The sequence below is a fragment of the Polyodon spathula genome, chromosome 11 (assembly GCF_017654505.1).
Source record: "Polyodon spathula isolate WHYD16114869_AA chromosome 11, ASM1765450v1, whole genome shotgun sequence".
NCBI classification, from domain to species: domain Eukaryota; kingdom Metazoa; phylum Chordata; class Actinopteri; order Acipenseriformes; family Polyodontidae; genus Polyodon; species Polyodon spathula.
In genome coordinates this window covers 30,469,044-30,496,751 of record NC_054544.1, presented here as the reverse complement: position 1 = coordinate 30,496,751, position 27,708 = coordinate 30,469,044, and the positions used below count along the sequence as shown (strand labels likewise).

Genomic DNA, 27,708 nt, shown 5'->3' with positions numbered 1-27,708 from the left:
TTTGTATATTCTCATAGGGGGTTTATCTCTATATAATGTGATGGATCTGTCTGAGCCACGAGGGAGATAGTGGCAGCCCAGCAGGATATATGCTGCACTGTCTGCTCCACTGCACTAGTACTGTCACTTGGGCAACTACTGTACAGAAGCAGCAGACCAGATTACTGCAGGTAAAGCCATGAAGAAATTAACAATTTGGAGTTAAAAGAATGGCCAGGAGAGATGTATACTGTATAAGAAGCTGGATTCAATATTAAAGTCCTAGAGTTTAAAAAGTTTGGTCTAAGTTCCCAGGGTCCAGTGCACAATTGGCTGAGCTCCACCTGGGGTAGGGAGGGCTTCAGTCGGCCAGGGTGTCCTCAGCTTACTGGTTGGGCACCTGTGGGCCTGCCTTCAAGCAGTCCAGAGTTGTATGGTAAGGACACAGGCCTCAACACGTGCTCAAGTAATACATTTTTGCCAGTCATTCTTCAGTTTTAATTAATAGCACGGGGGACTACACAGAAGAATTATCCTTTCATAGAAATTGATGGAATGACATGGTAATGGTTAAACTCAACTTGCAGAGATTTGGTTGCTTTTGAGAAATGGATTAATAATCAGGATTTTTTTCTTAATGGCTGCTAATACGAAATGTCATAAATCAAACAGATTCAGTAACTTATAGGTTAATGATTTCATTATTTACTTAAATAAATAAGCAGCTATCAGCCCAACATCTGGGAAATTCTTTTTTTTTTTTTTTTTTTTGTCTGATTTCCAAATTGCAAGAGTGTATCCAAGAGTTCCAAGTTATTAACCAGCACAAGCAATCATTAGGATTTCTGGTTGGAATGATGTACTCAAGGCATTGTCTTAATGATTAGAGCAGCAGGCATACTGATGATTCTAAATGGAACTAGACTGGAAAGTTAGGCACATGTAGCAACACAATCCTCTCTGGTAGCAAGGATTTAAGTTAGCAGTAGATTGTTGTATTTTAAATGGCATTCAGAAAATGTCAGCACTCATCTCTATTTTTTAACACTGTAGGTGGTACCTGTGAATGGTGACTAGAAATTAAAATGTTGCTTACTGTAAAATCCTTAAAGTATAAGAAATATGGGCTTATTCATAATTGCACTTCGATTTATTTATTTATTTATTTATTTTAGATTTAAGATCAACCCATTTACATGCACCAAGACACATGGGTTTAACTCAGAGAAATAGAGATAAATATTGATTAGGGAAAACAAGGCACTTTTGCGCTTGATGTTAAAGCCGATAGGGATTTAAGTTACAACAATTATAGATTAGGTTCGTGCAAGATTCACAAAATAATGGCTTTCTTTGACGATTCCAATGGGGTTTTAGTAAGTTAGAATGATTTTAATAATTACACTATGTAACACAATTTTTGTTCCTGGGTAGTAAGTGTTATTTCTTAATTGCTTATGCCTCAAAAGTATAGAAAATGGCTATTATTCCCCACAAACTTTGCTTTTGTGACCAGGACAGTGATATTTCAAAATATCACTATTTCCAAGTTTTTCGAGATTTACGATTATACTGTAAATACAGTATAATCGTAAATCTGGAAAAACTACTCACTTCTAAATCTTTTGTAGTCATTTTTGTATTACTTTAGTATAAATACATATTAATTTGGATTCATATGTTATTTTTTTCTGACTTTATGTGAACGAAAAGACACACATTTGCCCGTTTTCCCATTGGAAATAGTGATTATTTTGAAATATCACTGTCCTGGTCACAAAAGCAAAGTTTGTGGGGAATAATAGCCATTTTCTATACTTTTGAGGCATAAGCAATTAGGAAATAACACTTACTACCCAGAAACAAAAAAAAAAAAAAAAAAACATTTGTTACACAGTGTTATATTAGCGGACATATCCGTCTTAATTGATCATTCCTTGAAATAGTATGGAAATGAAGTAGGACTCAGCAATTGAATTCATTCTATTCTTCACTATTTAACCAAGTTGAAAACCCTTTTAGATCTACATTTTCTAACAGATGGTAGGGAATTTGGATTATGATTAGAAGGGGACACTGGCTCTCAAACTAGGCAGCCTTTACAACCTTATGGCAAGTAGGGTAACTATCATACAGACTCAGTATGTATATCTGCTTAGAAAGGTAAACCAAAACTCACAGCTTTACTATATATTTCTTGCTTGCGTGTACTTGCCTGTGTAACGGGCAGTATTGTGTGATACACTGCTATTATCGACTCTGTCCTGTTCCCTGTCTGTGAGATGAGAGGAGGTTAAAAGCTCTAAAGCCACGAGTGCAGGTGAGCCCAGCTCTTTTGTATTGTGATTAAGACCCTGCTAATGGACTGCTCCTTCTATTTATTGTTACAATCTTCACATACTAGCTGATATTACTACTGGCTGGTATAATAAAACAAATCTACACATAGAAATAAGAAGCACCTTTTTCAGTGTTCCTTTAATGATCTTAAAAGGCTAAATAAAACAAAGAAAAAATGAAAATGTAATTTGTGCTGAAGATTACTACTGTAGATTTACTATCCCCAGACCTTTTCAAAGCTGGAGTATTATTAATTATGCAATGCCATAAAACCTAGCTGGGAACCATGGTATAATGACTCTATTATAATTCACCTGGGCAGTTTCAAAGGCCAAATTTGTTCAGATACTGTAGGTGTCAATGAAAAAGAGGAAAAGGTAAGTTTGTTTGAAATGTTAAAGAATAGTATGTTGTCAATAATGAACAAACTATTGTATGATATGTAGAAGTATTTACAAAAAAGTAAAGGCCTCTTTTCAATTCCTGTTCTTCAATTCCAGTTCCAATTCTAATTCCAATTCCAATTCCTTTTTAACATCAATTCCAATTCCATTTCCAATTCCAATTCCAATTCCAATTCCTTTTAACATCAATTCCAATTCCAATTCTAATTCCAATTCCTTTTTAACATCAATTCCAATTCCAATTCCTTTTTAACATCAATTCCAATTCCAATTCCAATTCCTTTTGAACATCAATTCCAGTTCCAGTTCCAGCTCCAGCTCCAATTGGAAAATTTAAATTTAAATACCCCAATCCTGGTAATGAGTGTTAATCACATGGGAACGCATGCTAAATGACCATGCACTTTACATGGTGAAGAATAGCAGCGGTGAGTGCTGCAGCTCCCAGTGATGGTTCCTTTGCTTCATCCTGTGGCCCTGTCTGCAGGGTAGCTCCATGTGGCACTTCTCTGTCATCACAGACTGTCAAACATTATCAGCCACCCTTGCCTCTGAATGTGCACGGTTATGGGTCAAGTTACTATGCAGCCACCGTCACCTTAAAAGCTGATAGAACAGCAACTTAATTGACTTAATTGATAAGAAAGCAATTTGGGAGCAGTTCAGAGAGAGGGGAGAGGGGGGAGGCATGGTTCACCTTTAACACCCACCTTGCACTCCAGAAGCTGCATGATGCTTTCCATGTATATTTGTGGCTGACTATAGTATCTCCAGCCAGATACAATGCTTATCACTCAGTGACCCCAGCAGACAAAATCAAGTAAACATACAAGAAGGAGACATGCTGTGGAGATCAATTGCTTTCCTTCATAAAAAAATGTGGGGAATTTTTGTACTCTGTTTCCCATTTTAATGGGCCCTCTACCATGAGATCAGAAGGCTACACCCACAGTATGGACAGTATCTGTGCTGTTTTGTGTATTTAATTGTAACCGATTGACTTGGGAACCAAATGCTTTGGTTGCAGTTGTAGTGCAGTGCTGTCCATTTCAATTCTCAGGTGGCAAGCTTCTCAGTTGATCAGCCATTCTGACCCAATGCCTCATGCCGGTATTCCACATCCATTTCTCACTTTGAGCACGGCTAGGAGAAGCCATTTCCTGGACAGTGCACAGAATCTCCAGCAGTATTAAATGAGGGTAAAACCAGCCCAGATGAAGATGTTGCGAATGGGAGGGAGGAACTCTCCACTTCCTTGCTGTAGATAACAACCAGGCTGTGTGCTTCTGCCTGCCCCAGGAGGAAAAACTATCCAATTGGAGGCCTGTTATTACAAGGTTAAAAAAACAAAAACAGATCATTAAAGGTCCCTAAAGGACTTATAACCTTAACATCCCCACCTCCAGCCTACCTCCCAGCCCTCTCAAAGCTGACTCATACCAGTCCAAGCAGTGCTAACCAAGATTCAAAACAACGTTCTTACCCCTTCTTAGCACCAGCCATATTAACACAGCAAATGTTTATTTTAAAGCACCGACCGATTCTAACTGCTGAAAACCAGGACCACCTCTCCAGCTTCTGGCACACTCAAGAAAAACTAAACATTTTTGGGGGCTGGCCATGAAAACCCTGCCTGTATCAATGACACGGACACTGGACTGGAGCCGAGGAGTTCACTGTCATGTTTATTTCATATTTTTGTCTTTTTATTCAGGTCTGTGTGATTAAAATAGATGGTATTCAGTTTTACTGAGATACAGGTAGTGGGAAGGTCCTGGGTGCTCCCATCTCACCCTCTAGTGGACAAGAAAGTAAATGCTTATACTCTGTTACCCAGCTTGAAGATGGTTTAACGCTCAACTATTTAAGGATTGCAGCTGGTACAGATTACTGACACGCAGAATGGAAATAGCAGATGAGTTGGGTTAACCTCACATATTGTATGTTAATCCCAGGAAACGTTTTCAAGTAAGTCATAACAGAACATCACTGGTGCTGTGATTTTGTTTTTTGTTTGTTTTTTAAAAGGTGACCATATGATTTCTGTACTTGTCAGGCCCTATATTGAAACACCAGCAAAAGCACATTAAATTCCTTAATGGCTGCGAGGAACTAAACCATTATGATGGTATCTAATTTGCAGGAAGGAGAACTTTCATTAATTTTCTGAGTAGTTTATTGGAATTTAAAATGTAAAAACAGTTTAGGTATAGTTTATCTACCAATACCACAGCTACCCATTACAATAATCTCAAAGTAAACCCAGAATATGAGATTACAGCATTCTAAATGTCACCCTCCATCTGTTAAACATATAGTATTCCATCGCTATAATATTGAAGTAATGCAAATTTGCACAACAAAAACAGCCAAATGTGACTGTCGAAGTATATATATTATATATATATATATATATATATATATTATAGTATATATGACCTTTAAATTTTAGCCCCCGGTATCAATAGTTAGTCCGGTATTTGCACTGAAATAAAGAATGCGTGTAGCAGGCTCTTATAGAATGTTCGCACACACAATTAAATTCGGATTTATAAATCTTGTGTAAGGCACTTGTACGCACAATTTTAAATATTAGGTGTCGATAAGTCTCAATCTCGATCAATGTTAATAAATTTGTTTGTATGTGGAATTTGCATTGAAAACGCCCTCAATTAACCATATATGGTAAACTTAACCATATAAAGTAATACATTGAAGCTACATGTTTCTATCTTGATATTAGGATGGTTTGCGGTACAGAAAAAGAGCAATATATAGAGTGAAATTTGTGTGTACATAAGATTGATAAATATAACCCCTGGAAAGTAACTCGAAATCAGTGTGCTGGATCCCACCAATAATGTACTGACGGATACAATGTAAGAAAGAAAGCAACCTTAAGCACCAGTTGTAGTTATGGTAGGTGATACAAGAGGCACAAGGCTCTGTTGTGAAAGATAAAAAACACAATGCCAAACCAGAGATGGGAATAGTGGGGCATATTCCAACTAAAAGTCACCCTTTCAGTCCTGTCAGAACATCAATAAAGGAGATGATCCTTCAGCTCAACAAAAATAATTCTGGACTGAAAAGGTTAAAAATGTTGAGTTGCTGGTTTACTGTTCTGTTCATATAGATTACTAGTAAGTTCATCAAGAGTTCCAAACTGCATCCTTGTAAACATCCAAGCCCTTACTGCGCTGGAGTGTCAGCCAATCAGAGTGCTTGGAACCTCAGGGTTGTTTCTCAGTGTTTGTTGTGACAGATCCCTGCCACTTAAATAATAAGATGTTAGAAGGTTATACTTAGAAAAATAGATAAATGTCATAAGCAATAAATAATTTTGCTGACAACAGATATTGATTTCTACTCCTGTTTACAGATGTTGTGTCAGGATTCATGTGGAAGTCTGTATTTGCTGCTTGATTTGCATAGCTGAGCTGCCATTGATTACACACCATCACGTACCAATACCAGTTTTGTCAGTTTAGTCAATCCTAAACTGTGCTGTCAATGTGAAAGGGCAAACACCATTCTCTTTATATGCAACTTAATACAGTACATATTACTGTTACTCTGCATCAGCAAGTTAGTCACCAGAATCCAAAGATTTTCATTTAAAAAAAAACCTCACAATGTTAATAACTAGAAAGCTGCCACATTAGAAAGGGAACAATGGGCACCTGACTGGTCTGAGCAGTAAGGTCCACTGTGGAAGCATGGCTAATAGCCTGATGCTGAGTGGTCTGTGTATGGCTGGAAGTGGCTGGAGACTGATGGAAGAAGACAACAGATCAATACGCAGACTATAACTCACAGAATTCAGACAGGGTGAAAGAGAAAGTCACCTGAACAGTGGACTGGGTATGGAGTTCTCCCATTCCTGACAAAGTGGCCACATCCTGTATATAAACTGACCCAATGGCAGAAACATAGATGAAGATAAAAGATAATCACAGTTGTGCCTTTATACATTTTACTGTGTCTGACTTTACTCTCACATATCTGGTACCTGTAAAATAACTGATCAGTTTACATGAAGTTAGAAATCTCCTTTGCATTTTTTCTTTTTTGACATTTTAATGAACTCAGGAAATAAGTTGTAAGTAATAAATAAGTAGCCCACTTTACTTCCATTTTTCAACATTTTCTTCTGTCACTTGTCTAGAAACTAAATCACATGTTCTATCAGATCAAGTCTATTCTTAGTTATAAGTCATTCACTGAATTATAAACAATTGTAATTTTGTATTATTTATAATTGGATACATATTGTACCAGCATTTCATTTATATTCATTAAAGTCTTTGAAAAAACATTCACGTGTCGCATGTTGGATTCAGCATCCCTACTCAAAACATAAACAGATGCTGCCCAGATGCATCTAACACCACATGCCAGAGAACAGGGTAGTCTTTCCCTTCTCCCACACATTGTCAGCTTATAATTGTATTATCTATCAGGCTTCATCTGCTATTGGTTGCTCTTAAATTCATTCCAAGAAATGCGTTGATAACATCCGTGAATATCCTACTGCAATGCACAGCCTTTTAATGAGCAGCATTTGTGTACTGTTCAAATAATTGTGTTTACCTGAAGATGACTTTTCGGGTAACCTATCTGAGCACTCACTTAAAGGTGAAGTTCTGCAGTAATAACTGACCTTGCACGTGAATTATAAGGGCTGCAGCACAGTTAGGTGAAGCAGCCCCTGACAGTTTTCCATCCCCAACCCATAGGAGCTCCCTAGGACCCATATGAAGCACTCCATTGCATTTCCAGCCAAGATTGTCAACATGTTGCAAACCTGCGCTCCCCAGGCTGCACGGCCCACCCTGCACACCACACAGTCATGCCTTTACAGACAAGAACCTCTGGGATCCCACCTATGCAGGACTTTACCAAAGTATCACTGAAATACATAAAAGCTCATACGTGGGTGGGGAAATAATCCATCTCATAGGCAATTCAGCTAAAACCTGCAGGTTCTTGATGACTATAGAATGACTGTATTATTCAGACAAGTGCTTCAAGACCAGACAGTATGCCTCGCACTGAGCCACTAACACACCACTCCATGACCGGTACTAAGCACGTCATTTAACTTGATTGTTTTAGTCATTAGCTAAATAGCTATTATTTATTTTTATGTAAGCTATTGTTGCTGGCAGGCACCCCCTGTAAAAGCAATTTTAAACTGTAGCTGCATTTATCACCTGTATAAACAAACAAATCAAGTTATCCTCTATGATACCAAGAAATGAAAAGTGTAACAAATCTCATCAGATACCAATAAATCAGCATCAGTGTATTACCTTACTAATGGTAAGAACTCTGCCCATATCAAGTCACAACAGGTTCAGATATATACAGACACTCACCTACACCAGATAGGTGCATTAGCATAATTCTGATCAGATGTGATAGATGTGGTGGTCTGACATGCATTAGCATGGCTGCCCTTGACTATCATTCAACATAACTTTTAAACAGCAATAATATTTCTTGTAAATCCTCCAGACTTTGAAAATCTTGCATTGTGGGATTTTAGTTCAATTGCACATTCAATTATTTGTTGGGCATTGCCCATCAATCTGTCTTTTTACATTACAATGAAAGATTACATTTTTCTTACTCAGTGACTTTACTGATTTTGTGTCTGTCTCTGAAGTCCTCTCTAATCTCTATAAAGCCTTTCTTTTGAGACCTGAACAATGATGCACTGGAGTTATGTGTTTGCATAGTGTTCATTATAGCTCATAATTACAGAGGCAAACTGGACCTGCCCACATACATAATGAGCCATTATTGCAATACCACAGAGTACTGGTTTAAATGAAGTGTCCATCACAGAACGTCAGGGACAGGATTTCATTAAAAAGGTTAAAGGGCAAATAGTCATGCAGGTTTTGGGATGTGCAGCAGATTTACACAGGACTTGTTTCATCCAGGTTACACCCCTGTCCATTTAACAGATGGAAATGATTTTCAGTCACTGTAGACCTGGCAGACCTTCAACCTTCAAACCAGTGATAAGCAGATGCACTGAGCTGCCCCCCAGCACAGCACAAAATGGGTCTCTTTGATTAACACTTGGCAAGCCTGCTGCCGGAAAGAGGCCAGCAGCAACAATGGAAGGATTCAAGGGTTTAGATATCACTCACTCACCAGAGGGATCCACCCACCTCCACATCAACAATGGCTTCCTCAGAACTAAGGTGATGCCAGTGTTTAGGCGGAGAGAGAGCATAACAAAGAAGAATCTATGGTTTGGACATGAATTGTGAAATGCATGTATTTAAAAAACGAGAAACAATTGAACATCAATGCCCTGTGCCTATTCATAAACTGTAGGATCAGTTTTTACCCAGATTCACAGTTGTGTTTTCTGCTTGGATTATAACTACAAATTGGTTTCAATCGTGCATGTAATGCTCTGTGCTTACTTTGCAGTGTATCCTTGCTGTGTAGGTTTGTGCTAAAGCACTTGCAAGGCTAAAAGAAATTGCATTATACCACAATGATTTCATCAAGGCAAGTAAGAAAGTTGACCTTAAAAAAGATGATCAGAAACATACAGTGATTTGCAAAGACCCTGAATTAAAGGCAGCAGCAATGCACCAAGATGTCCCACTGGGATAATGGATTATAACACTAGTTTGCCGGACCTTTAAATTAAGTCAATAAAACACTTTGTTTCTCTTTGAATGGTAAGGCAGCACATAATAACAGCATGCACATCTCAGTAAGTACAGTATACCAAGTGCTTCTGCTAACTTTTTAAAATGTATTTTTCATTTCCTTTTACCTCCTAAATTCAATTAAACACATTAAAAGAAATACAATTTACAAGTCAGTGTGGCACATTCTATCTTTCACATTCAATTAACTTGGAAGCCAGGCTAACCATTGCTAATTAACTACATAAAATATTAATTTATCCAAATAATGACATAAAAAAAAGGGTTTTCTTCTTCAATGGATGTCAAAAGCATATACTGAAAAGATGCATTTCAAATGTTGCATAAGCCAATACTGCAGCGACACTTTCTTTATTTTTGAATATATGTAAAAAAAAAACACAACATAATAAACATGCATAGGTATGTTTGGGCTCTTGAAAGCTTTTTTCCCCCCTAGCAGTCTAATGTATTATACATTTTAAAAGAGGAGAAAAGTCAAAACAAAACTGAATCTTTATATGGATCTGTTCAGAGGTGTAAAGTTGTCCAATATTGAATGACATTTTTTTAATATAATTATTTATTTATTAGGAAAGTGTTATTTTTTCTGTATGCACGAAACTTAAATGTCATGTTAAAAACAAAAGACCAGAAAATAACAGATATTAAGACAATATCATGGTCACCAACATTTTGCATATATGAAGTCACCATGTTAAATAGTCTCAGAGATGAGGTGAAGGTCATTGCACTGGGCCAGCTTTGTAAAATTACTACAACAGAAGTATATGTCTAAGTAACACCCCTGTACCACTGAATGTGCTTAACTGAGTTCACTGTCATATTTATCTATAAAATACTGTATAGACTGTAGAATAAACCACAGCACTAAGAAGATACTTAAAATAAATAATAAAAGCAAACAAGTCTCCAAGAACTCCAAACTCAAATGCTCTTTATTCATACAAATATATATATATTTTTTTTTTCATGTGTTGAAATGAATTATTATACTGCCAAAAAAAAAAAAAAAAAAAAAAAAACAACACTGGCTAGATAGCTGGAATGCAGTTGAAATCACTAACATTACAAATTAAAAAAGATCAGGATTACATTTACCATAATAGCCAGGATTTTAAAAGTCTTCCCCATTGAATACATCAATTGTGGTTGAAGCCTGTTCCAATAAAAGGGCAGCTACTGCATTGGGAGTAAGGACCCATTTCAGAAGTACAGTAAGAGTACTGAGATAAATACATTCCAGTAAACCGGTAACTCTCCCTCTGTGTTTTAGAAAGCAGTTGCACATTGTGTACTAAATAGCCAGATGTAGGACTTGCAGTCATTGAGGTATCTGGGCCTGTTATGGTTCTATTGCAAACCACTGAGAGCCAAACATTTAAAAAAGTACTTCCCATTTATGAAAAGGCCTTTATTAGTACATCACTTGATCCTGTGGTTCTCTGATTGTACCCACAAAATAAGTACTAATAACCAGGATTCTACAAGATCTAGTAGAGGATAAAGGTATACATGAATTAGTTACAGCTTATGGACTAAACACCATGTTATACCATTACAGTATAATGTGAAGACCTGCAGAAAAAACAGCACATATATAGCAAAGGATGATTTAAGGTTGGTACAACTGTAGTGTGCATTACACAATACTAAATACCAATTCCACTGTTCCATATAGTTTTCCAGGGATGCCTGTGAATATTACTGGTTATTCTCTTGTCCCTTTCTTGTAGTACAGCGGACAAAAACATGATTTTTATATCCAGAAAACTGAACTTCATCCCAGGACACAATAAAGTGAAAACAGTGTGTGATATAGACTAAGATTTAGTATGCTGTATCTGTAGCATAATCTAAAATCTTTTAATCCAGTTGCTGGTCAGCTATATAAATCATCTTTGATTTCCAGGAATTAAAAAAGGCCAATACAGCTCTAAAAAGCAATATGACCAATTTCAATGTTGCAATAAAGTATTACAACTTTACATCTGTTTTACTCTACAGCGACACCTCTTTAAAACGCCCGCCTATGGCAAGCGTCATAATAATTAGTGCTGTTAAAGATGCCAAACATGTCCTTTTTCACAAAATTCATGAAGTTCTGGAAAGGGCAGAGAGGCTGGCTGGAATGTCTGCTGTGTTTCTGACAGAAGGAGGTCTGGAAAGTGACATCCTCGCCATTGTAAAGAACACGAACAAAAAGGCTTTTTTTGTCCTTGGGGGCCTGCCACAGTTCAAAGACAATCCGAGCAGCAAATCTGGGGAACCTGGCCTCGAAGAGCCCCAGAGCAGCTAGCAAAGGGGCTACAGTAACGTCATGGGCTGAGAAGAGGGCAAAGACCTCCTCGCTCCGACCCTCTACGATTCTCTGCATGCGCGTCACAGTCTGGTTCAAGATAGGGTGGGAGGCCAGCAGGGAGTACCTGTAGTACACTTTCGTTTCATGCCTCTCCTTCTCGTCACCTAGCTGGTGGCTCTTGATGACGTTGAAGTGTTCCAAGCTAATGCAACCGTTCTGTGTGCAAGGGAAGCTGATGTTGTGACAGAAGTGACACAGGAGAGAGTCAATAGGGTTGGAGGCCCTCAGCTGCCTCGTGGGTACCCCGACTATTTTGGCCATGTCCACATAGGTCCGTTCCAGGAGGCTGTTCTTGACACGCAGGCTGTACTGCCTTCTCTGTTCTTCCTCCAGGTAGTGGTTCCTCATTGGACAGTCGCAGCTACTAGAGCAGAAGATGGAGCTCCATTGATGGCGGATGTAGATCTTCTGCCAATCAAATTCAGGCAGCAGACTGTAGAGCATAGCCAACCCGCTCTGCAAGGTCCGGCTCTTACCAGTTGATTCTACATACAGGTGCTTGCTGGTCCAGCTGTCAGGTAGAAGTTTGTGCTTCTTTATGTAGGTGTCACGCAAGAGCTGCCCATTATGGAGGTGTTGCACAACACCTACAAACAAAAAGAAGAAAATATGCTTCATGTATTTCTGCTTTCATGGCAACATATATACAGTACAGTTATATAGAAACTCTAGGACATAAAACACAGACCTGTTGCAGTCTTGACAAGTATAGGCTTTTGGTCAGTCATTTTAAACTGGTCATCTTAAATCAAAAAAGAGCTTTGGGGATTCAGCCAACAGACTAGTTAATACGACAGGACAGTTTAGCGTTATGAGGATCAATACTGAAGCAATCACAATGAAAACATGTTTCCGTAGTGAAAAATAAAGTTGGTCTAATAGTCAAGTCTTTCACCACAGCATAGCAGACCGTGCTAGATACTGTAGATGGTAATTTTTTGTGCGAGAAAGTAAATAAGTTTTAGTTCTGCCTGCTATTTAAAATTCCAGACCTCACTCTGCTGGGTAGCAGGAGTCATTGTTGCTTTTGTAGGAATACAGGTGGCATGTGCTTAAAAAAATAATGGATAGCATCTCTGTAGTTTTAAAACTGCCAGGCTGTGTTATTGACTATCAAGTCTTGGGTTAACTAAATGGATCTCTACAGAGTTCGCCAGACTTACAGGCTTCGATGTTTCGATGTTAACTGCTGCAGGTGCTTAATCAACATGTAGTCAATCCAATTGATTAATAGACACAGCAAATTTAATCTGCCTCATCAAACCACTGTCAGCAAGCTCCTTGCAAACCATTTGCATGGAAATATACAACCCTTTCATCAGAAGGGAGAAGGAGAAGGACATTCAGCTGTAAAGAACCATTGCCCCCCCAACCTTTTTATAGACACCAACATTTATAATGCAGATGTCTCATCTCTCTCTTTTAACCACTGACGATAAATAAAATCCTTAGAAAACTAAAACTATACAGAATATAAGTGTCATATTTTGCGATACCTAATCCCACTGTGATGTGCGTGACATGGAATTTCGAGTTTACTTTCATATGCTGTGCTGTGCTGTATTGAGGAAGGGAAGTGTACCTGTCTGTGTGAGCTCTCCCATCTCACAAACAGGATGACTGGGGAAGCGAGGAAGGCCTCTCAGTACGCTATCCAAGCGGCCCTTGGACCCTTTGGACATGTGACTTAGAAAACCTGCCAGCCGAGGGTGAGAAGGTTTCCTAAAAGACAAAAATACATTATTTGTTTGGACAAATTAAAAAGGTCAACATGGAGGGTGGTATGAGAAGATGTAGCACTTTCTAATGAATGCTGAGGTTTGAAAATGTGTGTGGTATCAAACACTGCACACAGTCACGTTTTAACCAGCTTACATTGTTTTGCCTACCAGTCTACAGAATATTTGTCTGGAAATAAAGCCTTAAGAAGACAACATTTTATATATAATGGGATCATCAGCTGACCGTTTCATCCACGCAACAGACAGATTCACTTCAGTAGCGACAGCTAAGAAAGGTAATAATAATTTTTTAAAAAACTAACTAGTGTGTCGCTTCATGCACGGTTAATACAGTAGAAATACAATGAAAAATGTACTATGCTCATACAAAGCAGTAAGTATTTTAAGGAGCTGTGCAACTCGAGTGTGCCAGGGTTTTGATTTTTAAAAAAGTAAATACGTATGACAACGTTTTCTTGTTATCTATGACACTTCCACTGTATGCTACCAAATAATGAAACGACCAAAAGAACGGTATATACAAATGAACAGTTGCATTTGTATTGTGCTGGAAATATTCTTTCTAGTGAATTTATAAAGGGTTTGCATGTGTCTTTTTTTCCTGGCAAGTGATGCAAAACTATTATCTTTTGAGTTGCCTTACATTTATTTAAAAGTCTGATTCTAAAATTAACTGAAGTGACAGTCTTCGTGGTCTTTACAGATATTTGGAGCATAGGATAGAGATTACGGGAGTTAGCGTGGTCACTACAGACAGACCTTTTTACATAGGGGACAGTGCACAGCCCACTTGTGATTTTTGTAATCTGTTCAAAATAACATGTGCTTGTAATGTTATCTGACAAACACCAGAGGGTGCACAAACACTTTCTCAAAAAAGCAGCTTTCAACAATTGATTAAAATACAGCCCTTCTAGGTCAAAAGAGGGTGATTTGTTATATTGATAATACTCAAGAAAAAGGATTTTAAGCATGAGGTACAAACAAGATAGTACTGAGGAAAGAATGCTTTTGCAGTATATATATATCTTAATATCAATATATATCTTTTTTTTTTTTTTTTTTTTTTAAAAGGTTCTCCCAATTGGACACATTCAGCTTTCATCCAGTCCTGTTGCTGCCAACAGGAATCGGTTTACAATCTGACACTTTCTTGGCACAGCAGCGCACTTTGCTTCCCCTCTTGCTGCTCTGTGAGTAATAAAACACGTAAAACACGTATTTGGCCTTCATAGAGGTTAGACATGTCTCTGAATCCTGGCACTTCAGCATTACTGAAGCAGTAATTCTAACATTGAGGATTCAGAGATGCAGGAGTGAAATTCAAAAGTTCACACTGGCAGTTCTGTAGATGTCCTGGTTTGAAAAGGTGATCTTGAGTATTTTTTTTTTTGCACATCTGGAAGAATGCGGTTTCAACCACATATCCCTAAGGGCGAACGGATTCTGGAAGACTCCACCAATATACAAAGTATATTATCCACCTGCGTCGAATTAAAATACACTTTCTGTGTTTTACACTTTGTAACGCTTGCATTATATTATTTTAGAAGTAGCAAAAGAATGAGCGAGTGGGCTGCTAGAAAACATTCTAAAAAAAAAAAAATCTAACGTCTTTTGAATCTACACATATTTAGAGTGGATATAAATGTCAAGGGTTTCTGCTGCAGGGTTTCAATAGCAAGAGTTTGTTAAGCTGTAAATCCTGAATTCCAAACGTAGTATAAAGCATAGCTAAGCTCAAAGTACCGTTACTGAAAACATAACAGATATTTACATTCCACTTCAAGACGATCTAGCCAACGCAGCAGAAACTGCATTCCATTCTAACTGTTAAGGCTGTACTTTTTGTCAGCTATATACTGTGTGGGATTTTGCCGTGGTTAGCTTACCCCTTCCCCAGTTATTATGAAAAAAACATTTTAAAGATAATTACCGAAATCATAATGTATTCTCTGTTATCTTTTTGTATCGCACCAATGTGCATGTGTGTGTGTACGTCCACTTTCAAAAATACACTAAATGTATTCCTCATGCCAATATGAAACACTGAAATCTTTTTTAACCTCAACAAAGCTTAGTGATTAATAATATGCTTTGGCCTGACATTAATCAAATGGTCTGGTAGATCTTTTTGGCATCCGGGTGAGGAATGTTATAAATGTATTATACAAGACAATAAAATAATCCCATTGTGCTCAAATTGGAAGACATCCAGAGAACTATTCCTGCCGACAAAATCATAGCCTTTTCATAAGGTTTCTCTCACAAATTTCCAACTGCAAGTGTGTCCACTTAATAATGATAGGGTCAGGCACCAGCCTTTAGAATAGCAGTGCAGGCTTTGCTTAGTTATTTCTAATGAAACTAATAACTCACAATTAACCCACAAGTTGACCTCTCAAATATTTGAAGATAACAACTAAATAAATTGGCACCACTGTACTTTGCATTGCTTTAAATTCATATTGTTTTTACTCAAACAAAATACTGATAGCATCCTTTCTATACTTCGAAGAGCAGCCAAGAATGTTAATGACATAAGCACGTCCAATCAGCCATGCGTGCTTCAAAGATATGTACAGGTAGCTTCAGCACTAAATCAGTCATCTCTTTCAGTGCCTGGTAGTTGGTAGTGGAGCACACAAAAGTGGCTGGTACAAAGAAGCTGCAAATTGACTTGAAATTCCTTTTCACAATACCTATGTTTACGTGTCGACGGTTCAGCGGCAAAACACCATAAGTATCATTGAAAAAAATTGCACAATATGCACACACACACACACACACACACACACACACACACACACACACACACACTCAGAGCTAATGTGATCCCAGTAAAAGTTCATAATCTTAATACATTTTTTATGTCTATTTATTTATTTACCTAGGTTTAATTCTGTAACAAAAAAAAAAAAAAAGAAAGAAAATTGACACAATAGCAAATACAAAATAAAACTACATAATACTTCACTGAACACTGATACTGAATGTAGCTACGCTTGAGCCTCTGCTTGTTAAAAGCAAAAGTAGTCTGTGACCTCAATGAAACAGAATAATTCAATAATTCAATTCACACTATCCACAGATGAATACAACAACACAAAGCTTTAATTTCAACTTTGCATAAAATCTCCCCTTTGATAATTTCCATTTGCCCACCACACTCATGAAGCACAGAATGTGGCCAGCAGAACTTGCATGTGCTACCTTTTGACTTGAGAACCGCATTACTGGAACCAATTCAAAAATTGTATTGACACGATGTCCTTCACCCTTCAAATCAGTGAATCAAGCTTTTTGGCTGTAAGCACAGCATCTACTGTGTTGCTTTTCTGTTTTCTGATTGCGTGATGCCCTAGCGATTACTGCATGAGCACTCACCTGCTGGGTACCAGAGTGCAGTCGATAGCTGGTCTCTTGGTTTTAGGAATAGCGTATAGCGGGTACCTGTCACCATGGCGGATCATCACTTGGACAGACAATAACTTGTAATCAGGCGGACTGTGACCTAAGAAAAACACACACACGCACACGCACACACACACGCACACACACACACACACCATGATTGCCTCCTTAATTGTATTAGAACATAGATAAGCCAGAAAGTATTTCAATAATTACATACATGTGTTTTTCTTTTTTAAGTACAGTATTTCCAGAGTGCATCCTCCACACATGCTTGAAAAAAACCGACACTGTGATATTAGACAGATTCTAACACTCAACAGTTTGTTGTAAACTTGATTGAGGTAAATCATATTGAGGTATTTACTTCAAGCTAAACCTGTTTCCATACAGCTGTAATAGTGGTGAGAATAGATTACTGAATAGATTGTAAATAGGGCAAACATAGCCTGTTCTACTTAATGCAGAATGTAAATGGGACAAAGAACTAAAGCTATTTTAAATGTGAAAAAAAAGAAAAAAAAAATCCTGGCGAGGTTTTAAATCATACAGTAGTTAAAAAAAAAATCAATAAAAGAGAGATCCTTTTGAACACAGAAACATGAAAAAAATGAATATGGAAGATCATTTAAATTGGGCATTGGAAGGGGCTAAAACAGCACAACAATCTTACATTAAAAAGTACACGCTGTGTTTAAATTAAAGTGTGTTTAAAAACTGTGTTTTTTCTAAAGCAAGACGGGAACTATGTATATATAGTGAGTTAAGATATATAGTTTCATGTGGAAGCCTGCAGAAAATTAAAACATACTAGACCCTATTATGTGAACAGTAAACAAGTGCAAAGATGTACTGCAGTCATAAGCATATTTAAACATCTAGAATTAAACGCTGCATAAAAGCATGAATCCTTATCATTATTCACACCTACAGCACAGCTATCAGTTTGAACAAACACCGAATCAATCACACCGGCCCAGAAAGCAAGTGAAAATTGTATTGCTATATATTTACCTTCCATGCCACGCTCTGTGTTGTTGGGGATGTTACAGTATGCATAGGCTTCATAAACTGGATCGATTACTGGAGGCTCAGTGCGTGGTACTGGGATTATCCTTTTCCTGCTTTTCACATTCTGTCGATCTTCTTTTAGTGCTGTTGTAGGGATCAAGTGCACTATTAAAATTTAAAAAAAAAAAAAAAACAATAACAACATGTTCATATATTTCATGTCTTACTAAAAATGTGTCTATTCTGTTGTTTGTCTATACTCCCCTTCAAAAACTAAATAAAACACACACACAAGCACATTACCATGAAAACATCATAACTACCATTAAACAAGTGTATTTTAGCTGATGATGTAATTGGTTTTCAGCTACCATTGGCAATTTTAACCCTTTACTGCTCAGGGTATGTTCCCACACCCACTGAATGTCTATTTTCTCAATGTCAATATATATATATATATATATATATATATATATATATATATATATATATATATATATATATATATATATATATATATATATATTTGGTTTCTATGTATGAGATATTCGAAAGACTTTTGAACTCCGAAAGTTCTACGGAGAGCACAGCAGCTTCACATCTATTTTTCTTGGCAACATGCTCGACAACTGTTGATCTATCTCCTCAACAACGCTAACAACACTAGTATGATGAGAGCATGTTTAAATTCAGCACTGATAGACAAGGGCTTCTTAACCATTGAGATAAAACCAACAAAAAGGTCAGGAAGCTTCATCCTTCCAACAATTTATTCATAGTTTTCTTAGTGGGGAAAAAAAAAGAACTGGCTTCTGCCATTGCACTGAAGTACAGATCGGGGTTGAATTGGATAAAAGGGCAAGTACTATACACAGCATCCACTGAATGTAAAGGTCTCCTTTTAGGTGTGCAAGCTCGCTTTCAGACGTGTGTTCTGCTGAATCGCTGGCAAGCTGGCATGTGGACTCTGCTAATTGAAAGGTTCAGCGTTTTGATCAGACACAGCATGGGATTTGCTTTACTTTTTAGTGGCAAGAAAAAGAAAAAGAAAATGAAGGACCCTTCCAATCCCCACTGTGTGCTTGGCTGCACACTGGAGACCCCATCGCAATACTGCGGCAGTCAGCAGAATTTGACAGTAAATACTACAGTATGTTTAGAAATAGTACACATTGTTGTACACATCACAAGTTAGACCCTATAGTTTTAAATATATCACTAAAGAAAAAAAAAAAGTTAAATTTTTATTTTTAAGAAGTCCAATAACACTGCACCACCAGTATGGCTGTATAACAGGCTTTTCAACACACAAGTCACATACTTGCTACACATACAGAACCATACTGTAGTTGTTAAGCTGATCCCCAATACACAGGTTCACAGCATCCATATGGAACAGAGCAGTATGTGAAGCCCAGGCAGAGCCCACAAACAAACAGAGGCTTCAATTGCACATCTCTGTGCTGTTCTTGGGGTGTTTCCCTGAATCATTTTGTACGCAAGGCAAATACAACGAGGCAATTGCTTTTTAATAAGTTTTCTTCTCATGCTAACCCGCATCGACATCTTTGACAAGCACAGAATGTGATTGTGATGTCATAGTGTACTCAGACTGCTATGAAGCAGATACAAAAAATACAACACAGAAGCAGCTTGTCAGTTAAAAAAGACCTTTCACTTCAAGTCAATAAATAGGAAGAACTCCTCAGCATACATTATTTTTTAACTATCTATGGAAAGGTAATAATATTGCGCATTAAATTCATCAGCACATTGTAACTGCTGCGATTAAGATTAATGGAAAGCCTCATTGTTCAACCACTATTATCCATTCAACTGATTGTTAAATTTTTTTGGTCTTCATTCAGATTACTAAAATCATAAAAGAAAAGCACAGAAACAGTCATACGACATTTTTTAAAGAAAAAAATATCAACAGCTTGGGTCTTGAAATGCACAGTGGATAGATAGCAAGAGAATTTTTTTATCAATTGGTTTATGAAATCTGCAGCTCAGACACTTTCTAAAGACCAAATGAGTCTTGTTATTTATTTATTATATTTTTGCAGCATTACAGGGTTCACATTTGGTCCTATAATCCCCTTCTTTTCAGATCAACGATTTTTACCTTTTTTCCATGTCAAGAATTCAAACCCACCTCAGCCGCTGATAGAGTAGCAGCTGCAGGAAAGTTCCTGAGTTTGGCTTTGGGAATAATAGAATTCTGATTTAGCTTTTCCTTTAACTCTGCAGTGCCCCAGCAAATAAATAGTTTCCAAAATAAAAATACCTTGTTTTATACCCACATGTAAACAGTTTATTTACAAACTTGACAGCAGGAGCGTTGTGTCTTGATCCACAACAGAAGAGTGATCTTTCAAGCAAACCCCCTTGTTTAAAACCATTATGCAGTACTGCTACCAACTGCACTTGCTAAGCAGTACGGCACACACACACACAACAGGATGCGCCTTATCTTTAGAAATATTTTTCAAAAAGAACTACCATTTGAGGTATCACACTGTGTTAAATTCAAATGATTCTCCTTTTTATATACAACTTTGCAACGGTTTGAGATTCAATACACTATTTTGGGATGTGGACTCCACCCAGATTAACAAAGTGTGAATTTAGCTTGCATCTATTTTGCCATCATCATCTACATTTGATGACCTTTCCGTGAATTCTTGTTTTTTTTTGCCACACCTTGCCCATTCAATGTACTAAAAAATGATCGTGCCAAAATCGGAGCCTTATCCATGAATAATGTTAGGGATCCACCCCTGTGTTATTGTTAAGTGCAAAATCTTTGGATTACCTATGAGGGTTCAGAGAGGCAAATTAATCACAACAGTATGAATCTGGCCTTAAATTAAATAAATCATAGAGAAAAAATGCTTGTAAAAAATCACTGAAAATTCTTAACTAACAGATGGACAGCAGATTTCAGAATGTTGGAAAGGGCTTACGGTAAGCAATGTCAAAAACTGTGCAGAATCTTCTTTCTAAAATCTACACATTTTACATAATTTTGGCTATTAATTTCCCACATTCTGTGTCATTAATCACCTGGGGTAAAATGCCAAACTAATACACACCATAAAGTGTTCATTTAAATAACATTTCCCTAGCACTGTATCTAAATACTGTAAAAGCTACTCCCCACTATCAATACAACACTATCAATACAAAACAAAACAAAATACAGGAGGCAGGGAGACATACAGTGCATGGCAGGAGCAACTGTAAGTGTTGCTGTTTAGTTCCACTTTAAAAAACAAACTGTAAAATGATGCATCATGTAGCCATGCATCTTCTTTCTTAAATGAAGATTCAAACGCTATGCTGCATCATTTTGGTAAGAAAGACCAGCATTCTAGTTAAGACATTCTCAATAACCATCAATAACAGTGTTTTGATATAAGTGGTAAGATATGAGAAACAATCCTGCATCCACCTTTATAGCATGGCATAAATTACTGACAGTGACCAGTGGGGTGAATGTCTTCATTGATTGCCAATGCTTAAGAGCTCATTCAATATTTCCCAGCACGCTCCATCAGGTCCCATGTGAGTCTGGGGCAAAAACAGTAAACAGGTGTCCTCTACTCATTCATATATAGGAGGCTTACAATTCTAAGTGGATTAAATATATATATATATATATATAAGACTCAGCAAGAAGAAGAATCATAACTTCACTATTACCAGAGAAGGTTATTAAAATCCCATTGCCCTGCGAGCAAAATTATATCAGAGACATTATGAATGATGCAACACAGCAAACGAATGTCACATCACCATCATCATCCTCATCACTAAACTGGAACTAAAGCATAAACATTCCCAAACCTTTGCTTTTTATATTTAGAAATTATAAATGTCTGAAAAAAAAAAAAAAAAAAAAACATTAAACACTTTCCTATATTTGTTAGGTTTATAAAAGACCATCAAACTTAGTATCATATGCAGAAAGTGCTACTCTGATGTTTTGAGAATCCCACTTAATTTAGTGATCAATGCCATTCAGGCATAAAAACAGACTGAACCCATGCCTTCTGTAGTCGTCAAGGATTTACAGCTATATGACATTCAAAATGTTCTGGCCTCCAACCCACACAAACACGAATAAAATCCTGCCATTTCCAAAATAATATTCTACAGTACAGTAACTGACTGCAAGATGGTGCGGATGAGATGTATACAGTTCTGGCTACTTCAAATGTAGCTTCTCTGTGCTGGGTTGCCCTAGGCCGCTGCCAGACAAGAGGCATTTTCTTTTCCGTCTGAGCACATGGGGAAACTGCCTGAGACCTAAAAATATGGATTCCTGTCCCAGGCAAGAAATCTAATTATTATCTCCAGTCACATCAGCTCCATGTTATAGCATATAATATCCTTGTTGCTGTAGCACAAGATTGTCCAATACAGCTTTCATTCTACAAGCTCAATAGATTTGTAGCTGCCATTCCTCGATTACATATGCTGGATGTACACACCCTGCAGAAATCCAGTTTGAAAGACTAATTTAGAAAAAAAGAATACATGTTTAGTCTGAAAATTTTACCAGTTTTCTTTATTACTGCTAGAAATCCAGGTTTGTAAATGTATGTGTCAAGTTCCTATAAGAGGAAAGGACTTACCAGTTTTTACCAGTTCAGTGCATACTATAAGAGCTGGTCACTTTTACTGTAGTAGTATGGTACTGTCTGCAAAACCAACCAAAAGAAACCGTTTACCTGCATTACTAATAGGGTTTTAGAAAGACCATGTCTGCACTTTTTGATCCCGATATCACAGGAAGCGAAGCAGGAAGAGTCATAAGTTTGAATCCTTAAAACATTACTTAATTACATCAAAAGTATTTACTTAGTACATAATCTTTACCAGATGTCTTTGTATGTTTAATGTGGTCACCGTTTTGGTACCTAGCATAAACTGTTATGCAACCTGAACACAAAAAAAAAAAAAAACGCTCAGGAAACCATTAAGACATTAAAAGCTAGGTTTATAAAAAGTACTCACAAAATTGAAGACTGAGGCTGAGGATTGCCAACAGAACTGCCACAGCCAGCAGGAAAATAAACCTTTTTCGAGCAACCATTATTCCGTTTGTCTCTGTTAGCACGCCATGTTTCACCTGCTGACTCTTTTCACCTGAAAAGCAAACACAGACAGAGGCAAGGATTAAACTACTGTACTTCACCGACAGCTCTAAGGGATAGCAAGGGCTTCTTTAAAAAACACACACACACAAGGCTACGCATGCACAAAGAGGCAGCACAAAAACACCCAATACCATCTTTGAAAATTATAAGGTTTCCATACCAATGTACCTCTACCGTGCAATTAGTGTGCCATACCAGAGAATACCTCAAATGATAGCCCACATAGCAGACCTCCAGTAGATGTTTAATCCGAAACCCTGTGCTTTATGTTCCCAGGGGCTGGCTTTACATATTGTACTCATTACTTGAAACATGCTCTTTGACAAAAAGCATCACCAGTAAAATGCATATTATTCATTAAATTATTCACAAAATTTCAATAAATGCATAATTAGACTGGTTTAAAATACTTGTCACAAATTACTTATTTATAAGTGATGTCATCTATTACATGTTTAGGCAACATAATGGAGTTTTAACTACTTCTATAATTTTCATCAGCAATAATTTGGAGACCTAGCAGCTGTTCTGTAGAACGTACACAGTATGCTGAGGGGCCATTTTGTTTGTGGGCATATTCTGCAACAGCAGTATCATACAGACTGTGGTGTAGAAATAATTTCTGAAAAAAAAAAAAAAAAAAAAAAAAAAACTGCTCAAAACAAACCACTTAAAGTTTGTCTTCTCAACAGTTTGTGAGGTGGGACTGCCAAGTCTGACCTCACAGACTTATTTTATGGTGCTTATATCAGTGCAGCTTCCTGCAAAAATTCCTTCTCTCCAAGTTACAATATTGCTAGGATAGCTTTTTCTAATAATATAAAACAAATTGTGACGGTCGACCTTGAAAAGTACACTTGGAATGCATATCGATTATGCAATTTTAGCTGTATATTTAACTCAGTTTCCAAAAAAAAAAAAATACTTTATGTTATCTGGTCCTGACAGAAAAGAAGCCTCCAGTGTTGGCAGTCAAGCTTCTGATTACTCTCAGCATTGGAACAGGAGCTGACAGAACATGGCTGATTGAGGTGAAATTGTGTCGAGGGAAAACAAGTTGCTAAGAAGAATGCATGCTGAATGATACAACAATAACACAATGTACAGTAGTACATTACTTTTCATGTTACTCTCCTAGAATATACATTTAAGGAATACCCAAAAATCCTCCAACAGCACCACAGGCATACAGTTATTGTTCCCATCATGCATATGTTATCATGAAGGGACTGGGTTGTTCTATAATAAAGTATAATGACCTATGATGATTTTTAACAGGCACATATTTAAAAACAACACAGTCGCTACCATAGTTTACCAAGAGACTGCCTCAAAACCAGAAGTGTTGAAATTCAGACAAGCAATTCAGTGACATTTAGAGAGCGAATTCCTTTATCCTGCTGTTTGTTCACAAAGCCATAGCCATGCTGTCAAGTGGTTGCTGCCTGACAGGGATCATTATTCACCTGACCGAACTAATACAGCTGCTCTTTAAGTGTAACGTATGACATCACAAATCTCTTGTACTGCACCACCTCCTCTTTTGTCAACACAGGACTGCAATGTTTTAATCCCCCCCTTGTATAATACCTAATCTCACATGCCCTATCCAGGAAACATTTCATGTAGGTGGCAGGCTAAGTTGTATGAAAAGATGAACATGTTATTGTGGCAGGCTATGTTGTATGAAAAGATGAACAGGGTGTTGCAAATGGGTCATTCCACCTCAATTCAGACAAGGAGCATGTCAATATAGATTTTCCTTAAAAATACAGGAAAAACAGCTTGGCCATGATTGGAGGACTCTGCCATTGTAATTGCCCAAATTACTGTTACTAGTTGCTGTTTTTGGCCTGTTATTTTAGCTTTCCGGAACTGAGAAACACATCCTTAAAGGGAAGCCATAGGAACTTTTGTGACAGAATTATTTTAAAGAATGCAATTACATCAACAGTGAAAACAACATGAATCCACAGACATTGCAGTGCACACAGGAGAGCTCTTCAGTGGAACGCTATTCTCCGATTGCAGTGCAGCGCAGGGGAGCTCTTCAGTGGAACGCTGTTCTCTGATTGCAGTGCACACAGGGGAGCTCTTCAGTGGAACGCTATTCTCCGATTGCAGTGCACACAGGAGAGCTCTTCAGTGGAACGCTATTCTCCGATTGCAGTGCAGGGCAGGGGAGCTCTTCAGTGGAACGCTGTTCTCTGATTGCAGTGCACACAGGGGAGCTCTTCAGTGGAACGCTATTCTCCGATTGCAGTGCACACAGGATCTTCAGTGGAACGCTATTCTCCGATTGCAGTGCACACAGGAGAGCTCTTCAGTGGAACGCTATTCTCTGATTGCAGTGCACACAGGAGAGCTCTTCAGTGGAACGCTATTCTCTGATTGCAGTGCACACAGGGGAGCTCTTCAGTGGAACGCTATTCTCTGATTGCAGTGCACACAGGGGAGCTCTTCAGTGGAACGCTATTCTCTGATTGCAGTGCACACAGGAGAGCTCTTCAGTGGAACGCTATTCTCTGATTGCAGTGCACACAGGGGAGCTCTTCAGTGGAACGCTATTCTCGGATTGCAGTGCAGCGCAGGGGAGCTCTTCAGTGGAACGCTATTCTCTGATTGCAGTGCACACAGGGGAGCTCTTCAGCGGAACGCTATTCTCTGATTGCAGTGCCCACAGGGGAGCTCTTCAGTGGAACGCTATTCTCTGATTGCAGTGCACACAGGGGAGCTCTTCAGTGGAACGCTATTCTCTGATTGCAGTGCACACAGGGGAGCTCTTCAGTGGAACGCTATTCTCCGATTGCAGTGCACAGAGGGGAGCTCTTCAGTGGAATGCTATTCTCTGTTCGGTTACATGTAGCGGGGGGACATTCACATTCACTGTTATCTAAGGCAATTACACAATTCAAGGAGATAATTATTTTAATTACTAATAAGAACATGTATTTTAAAGCAATGGGTAGCACTCCACAACCACAGTATTGTCTGTGCCAAAACCAATGTGTTTATATATATATATATATATATATATATATATATATATATATATATATATATATGTTCCAATGACAAGACCTTGTGGATATTGTGCTTACTTTCTGTGGTAACCTTGTGGTGCTCACCTATGTGAACGCTTGACAATCAAAAGCATTAGTGCCAGTCTGTTCAGTATATTAGCAGAACACTGTGCAGATGTGATTTACAGGATTGCAGGAGTCTCCTAAATCTAACCAATCTGGAGTTGTATAGACTTTGCATGCATACAGAATAAATACCCGCCTCATACATTACAGGTATTTACAAGAAATGGTCAAACGATTCACGTTAGCGGTGTGCTTCTTCAATTTCAAGTTCTTAAACGTTTACATTACTTCAGATCTCTGATCTGCCTCGCAATACGACAACAATACAATAACTTTAGCAAAACCCATTCAACTCAAGCTAGAAGGGAGTGTAACTACTTCGTCACCAGCCCTACACGGTATCAGGCTGTGTGTGTGTGTGTGTGTGTGTCGTTCCAGGCAATACGACAGTAAAGTCGAGCATTACAATAACACCTTGTTGATATTATTATGTTTAGAGGCAGTATTTAAAGAGCAGCTTAATTCAAAACCAAAATATACATACCATTTTAAAACACGACTAAGTGGTATATTCCAGCACAATGCAGCCTATGTGCGTACTGTACAAGCTGGAACTTACAAAGCGACCGCTGAATGTTAAGTGGAACCCGGTTTAATATTATTACATTACAATAAAAACCACTTCACAAAAAGGCAGCGCGAAAGACTAAGAGTTGAATAAAAGCCTCTTGTTACTCGATATCTTAGTCTCGCTATTATCATTCGTTGTACACCACGACTGTGAAATGTAAGTGCATATTATAGCTACAACAATTTCCATATCTGAGTAAGCCGCATCTCCCTACTACAGCGACTGAGAGAAAACATTGCCATTGATTTCGGTGCACGGAATCTGAGAACAAACCAGACCTTGTTTTGAATATGTAACCCAAAAACGAAATGTTTTAAGGCAGTGTAATCGTCAAGCCTTACCTTCTGCTAGTGAGAACACATTAAATAAGAAGTTGAGAATCGGCTGCCTGGTGTTGCTTCTGCTTTTTTTTTTTTTGGTTGTTGAGCTCGTTTGCTGTAGCAGTGTGCACTAGGCTGCTAATCTGTGTTTTTTTTTTTTTTTTTTTTTTTTTTTTTTTTTTTTTTCCAGGACCAACGCGCCTCCTTTAGACAAAATACTGTAAGTGCAGTCAAGTAAGCTAGTTGCACGATCAGTATTCACAAAACTAATATACAGCATGCCATCGCAACTTGCGGCAGTTGTGCTAGTATTTAGAATAGGTCAAACCTATAACTTTAATTTCACTACATTCGTCAACAAATTAGGGATTACAATACTCCCTACTAAATCAAGTTTATGTGTAAATAGTGAACCACGTGAACTGTCGACAAGTCAACCAGAACATCACTAAATGGGAAAATGGCTTCAATTGAATCAACTGTGATATCGTTATACTGGATACATATTTTTTACTAGAAAACCATTATTTTCCTATTAGGAGATTCC

At 37.8% G+C, this 27,708-nt stretch overlaps 1 protein-coding gene across 2 annotated transcripts; it reads right to left on the bottom strand.

The window, feature by feature from the left end:
- Window positions 1–10,436: 10,436 nt before the first annotated feature.
- On the bottom strand, window positions 10,437–27,283 carry LOC121322719 (2-phosphoxylose phosphatase 1-like). 2 transcript variants are annotated; one of them, XM_041262961.1, is made up of 6 exons: window positions 27,183–27,283; window positions 22,979–23,110; window positions 17,957–18,118; window positions 16,916–17,042; window positions 13,369–13,508; window positions 10,437–12,373 (listed from the first exon to the last, which is right to left on the bottom strand). In XM_041262961.1, exons 2-6 carry the CDS (start codon window positions 23,055–23,057, stop codon window positions 11,442–11,444), a joined length of 1,440 nt encoding a protein of 479 aa, XP_041118895.1. In that variant the 5' UTR covers window positions 23,058–23,110; window positions 27,183–27,283; the 3' UTR covers window positions 10,437–11,441. The 2 variants fall into 2 exon arrangements, with proteins under 2 accessions (XP_041118895.1, XP_041118896.1); XM_041262962.1 differs by having other exon boundaries at window positions 17,957–18,097.
- Between the last annotated feature and the right edge of the window lie 425 nt (window positions 27,284–27,708).

What these genes read in the sequence shown, in the direction of transcription:
- LOC121322719 (XM_041262961.1), bottom strand. Translation starts at nt 23,057, where the DNA reads ATGGTTGCTCGAAAAAGGTTTATTTTCCTGCTGGCTGTGGCAGTTCTG. An exon ending in CAGCCTCAGTCTTCAATTTT is followed by an intron (nt 18,119 to 22,978) that starts GTGAGTACTTTT and finishes AAATTTTAATAG; the next exon opens with TGCACTTGATCCCTACAACA. An exon ending in GGGAGAGCTCACACAGACAG is followed by an intron (nt 12,374 to 13,368) that starts GTACACTTCCCT and finishes TTTTGTTTGTAG; the next exon opens with GTGTTGTGCAACACCTCCAT.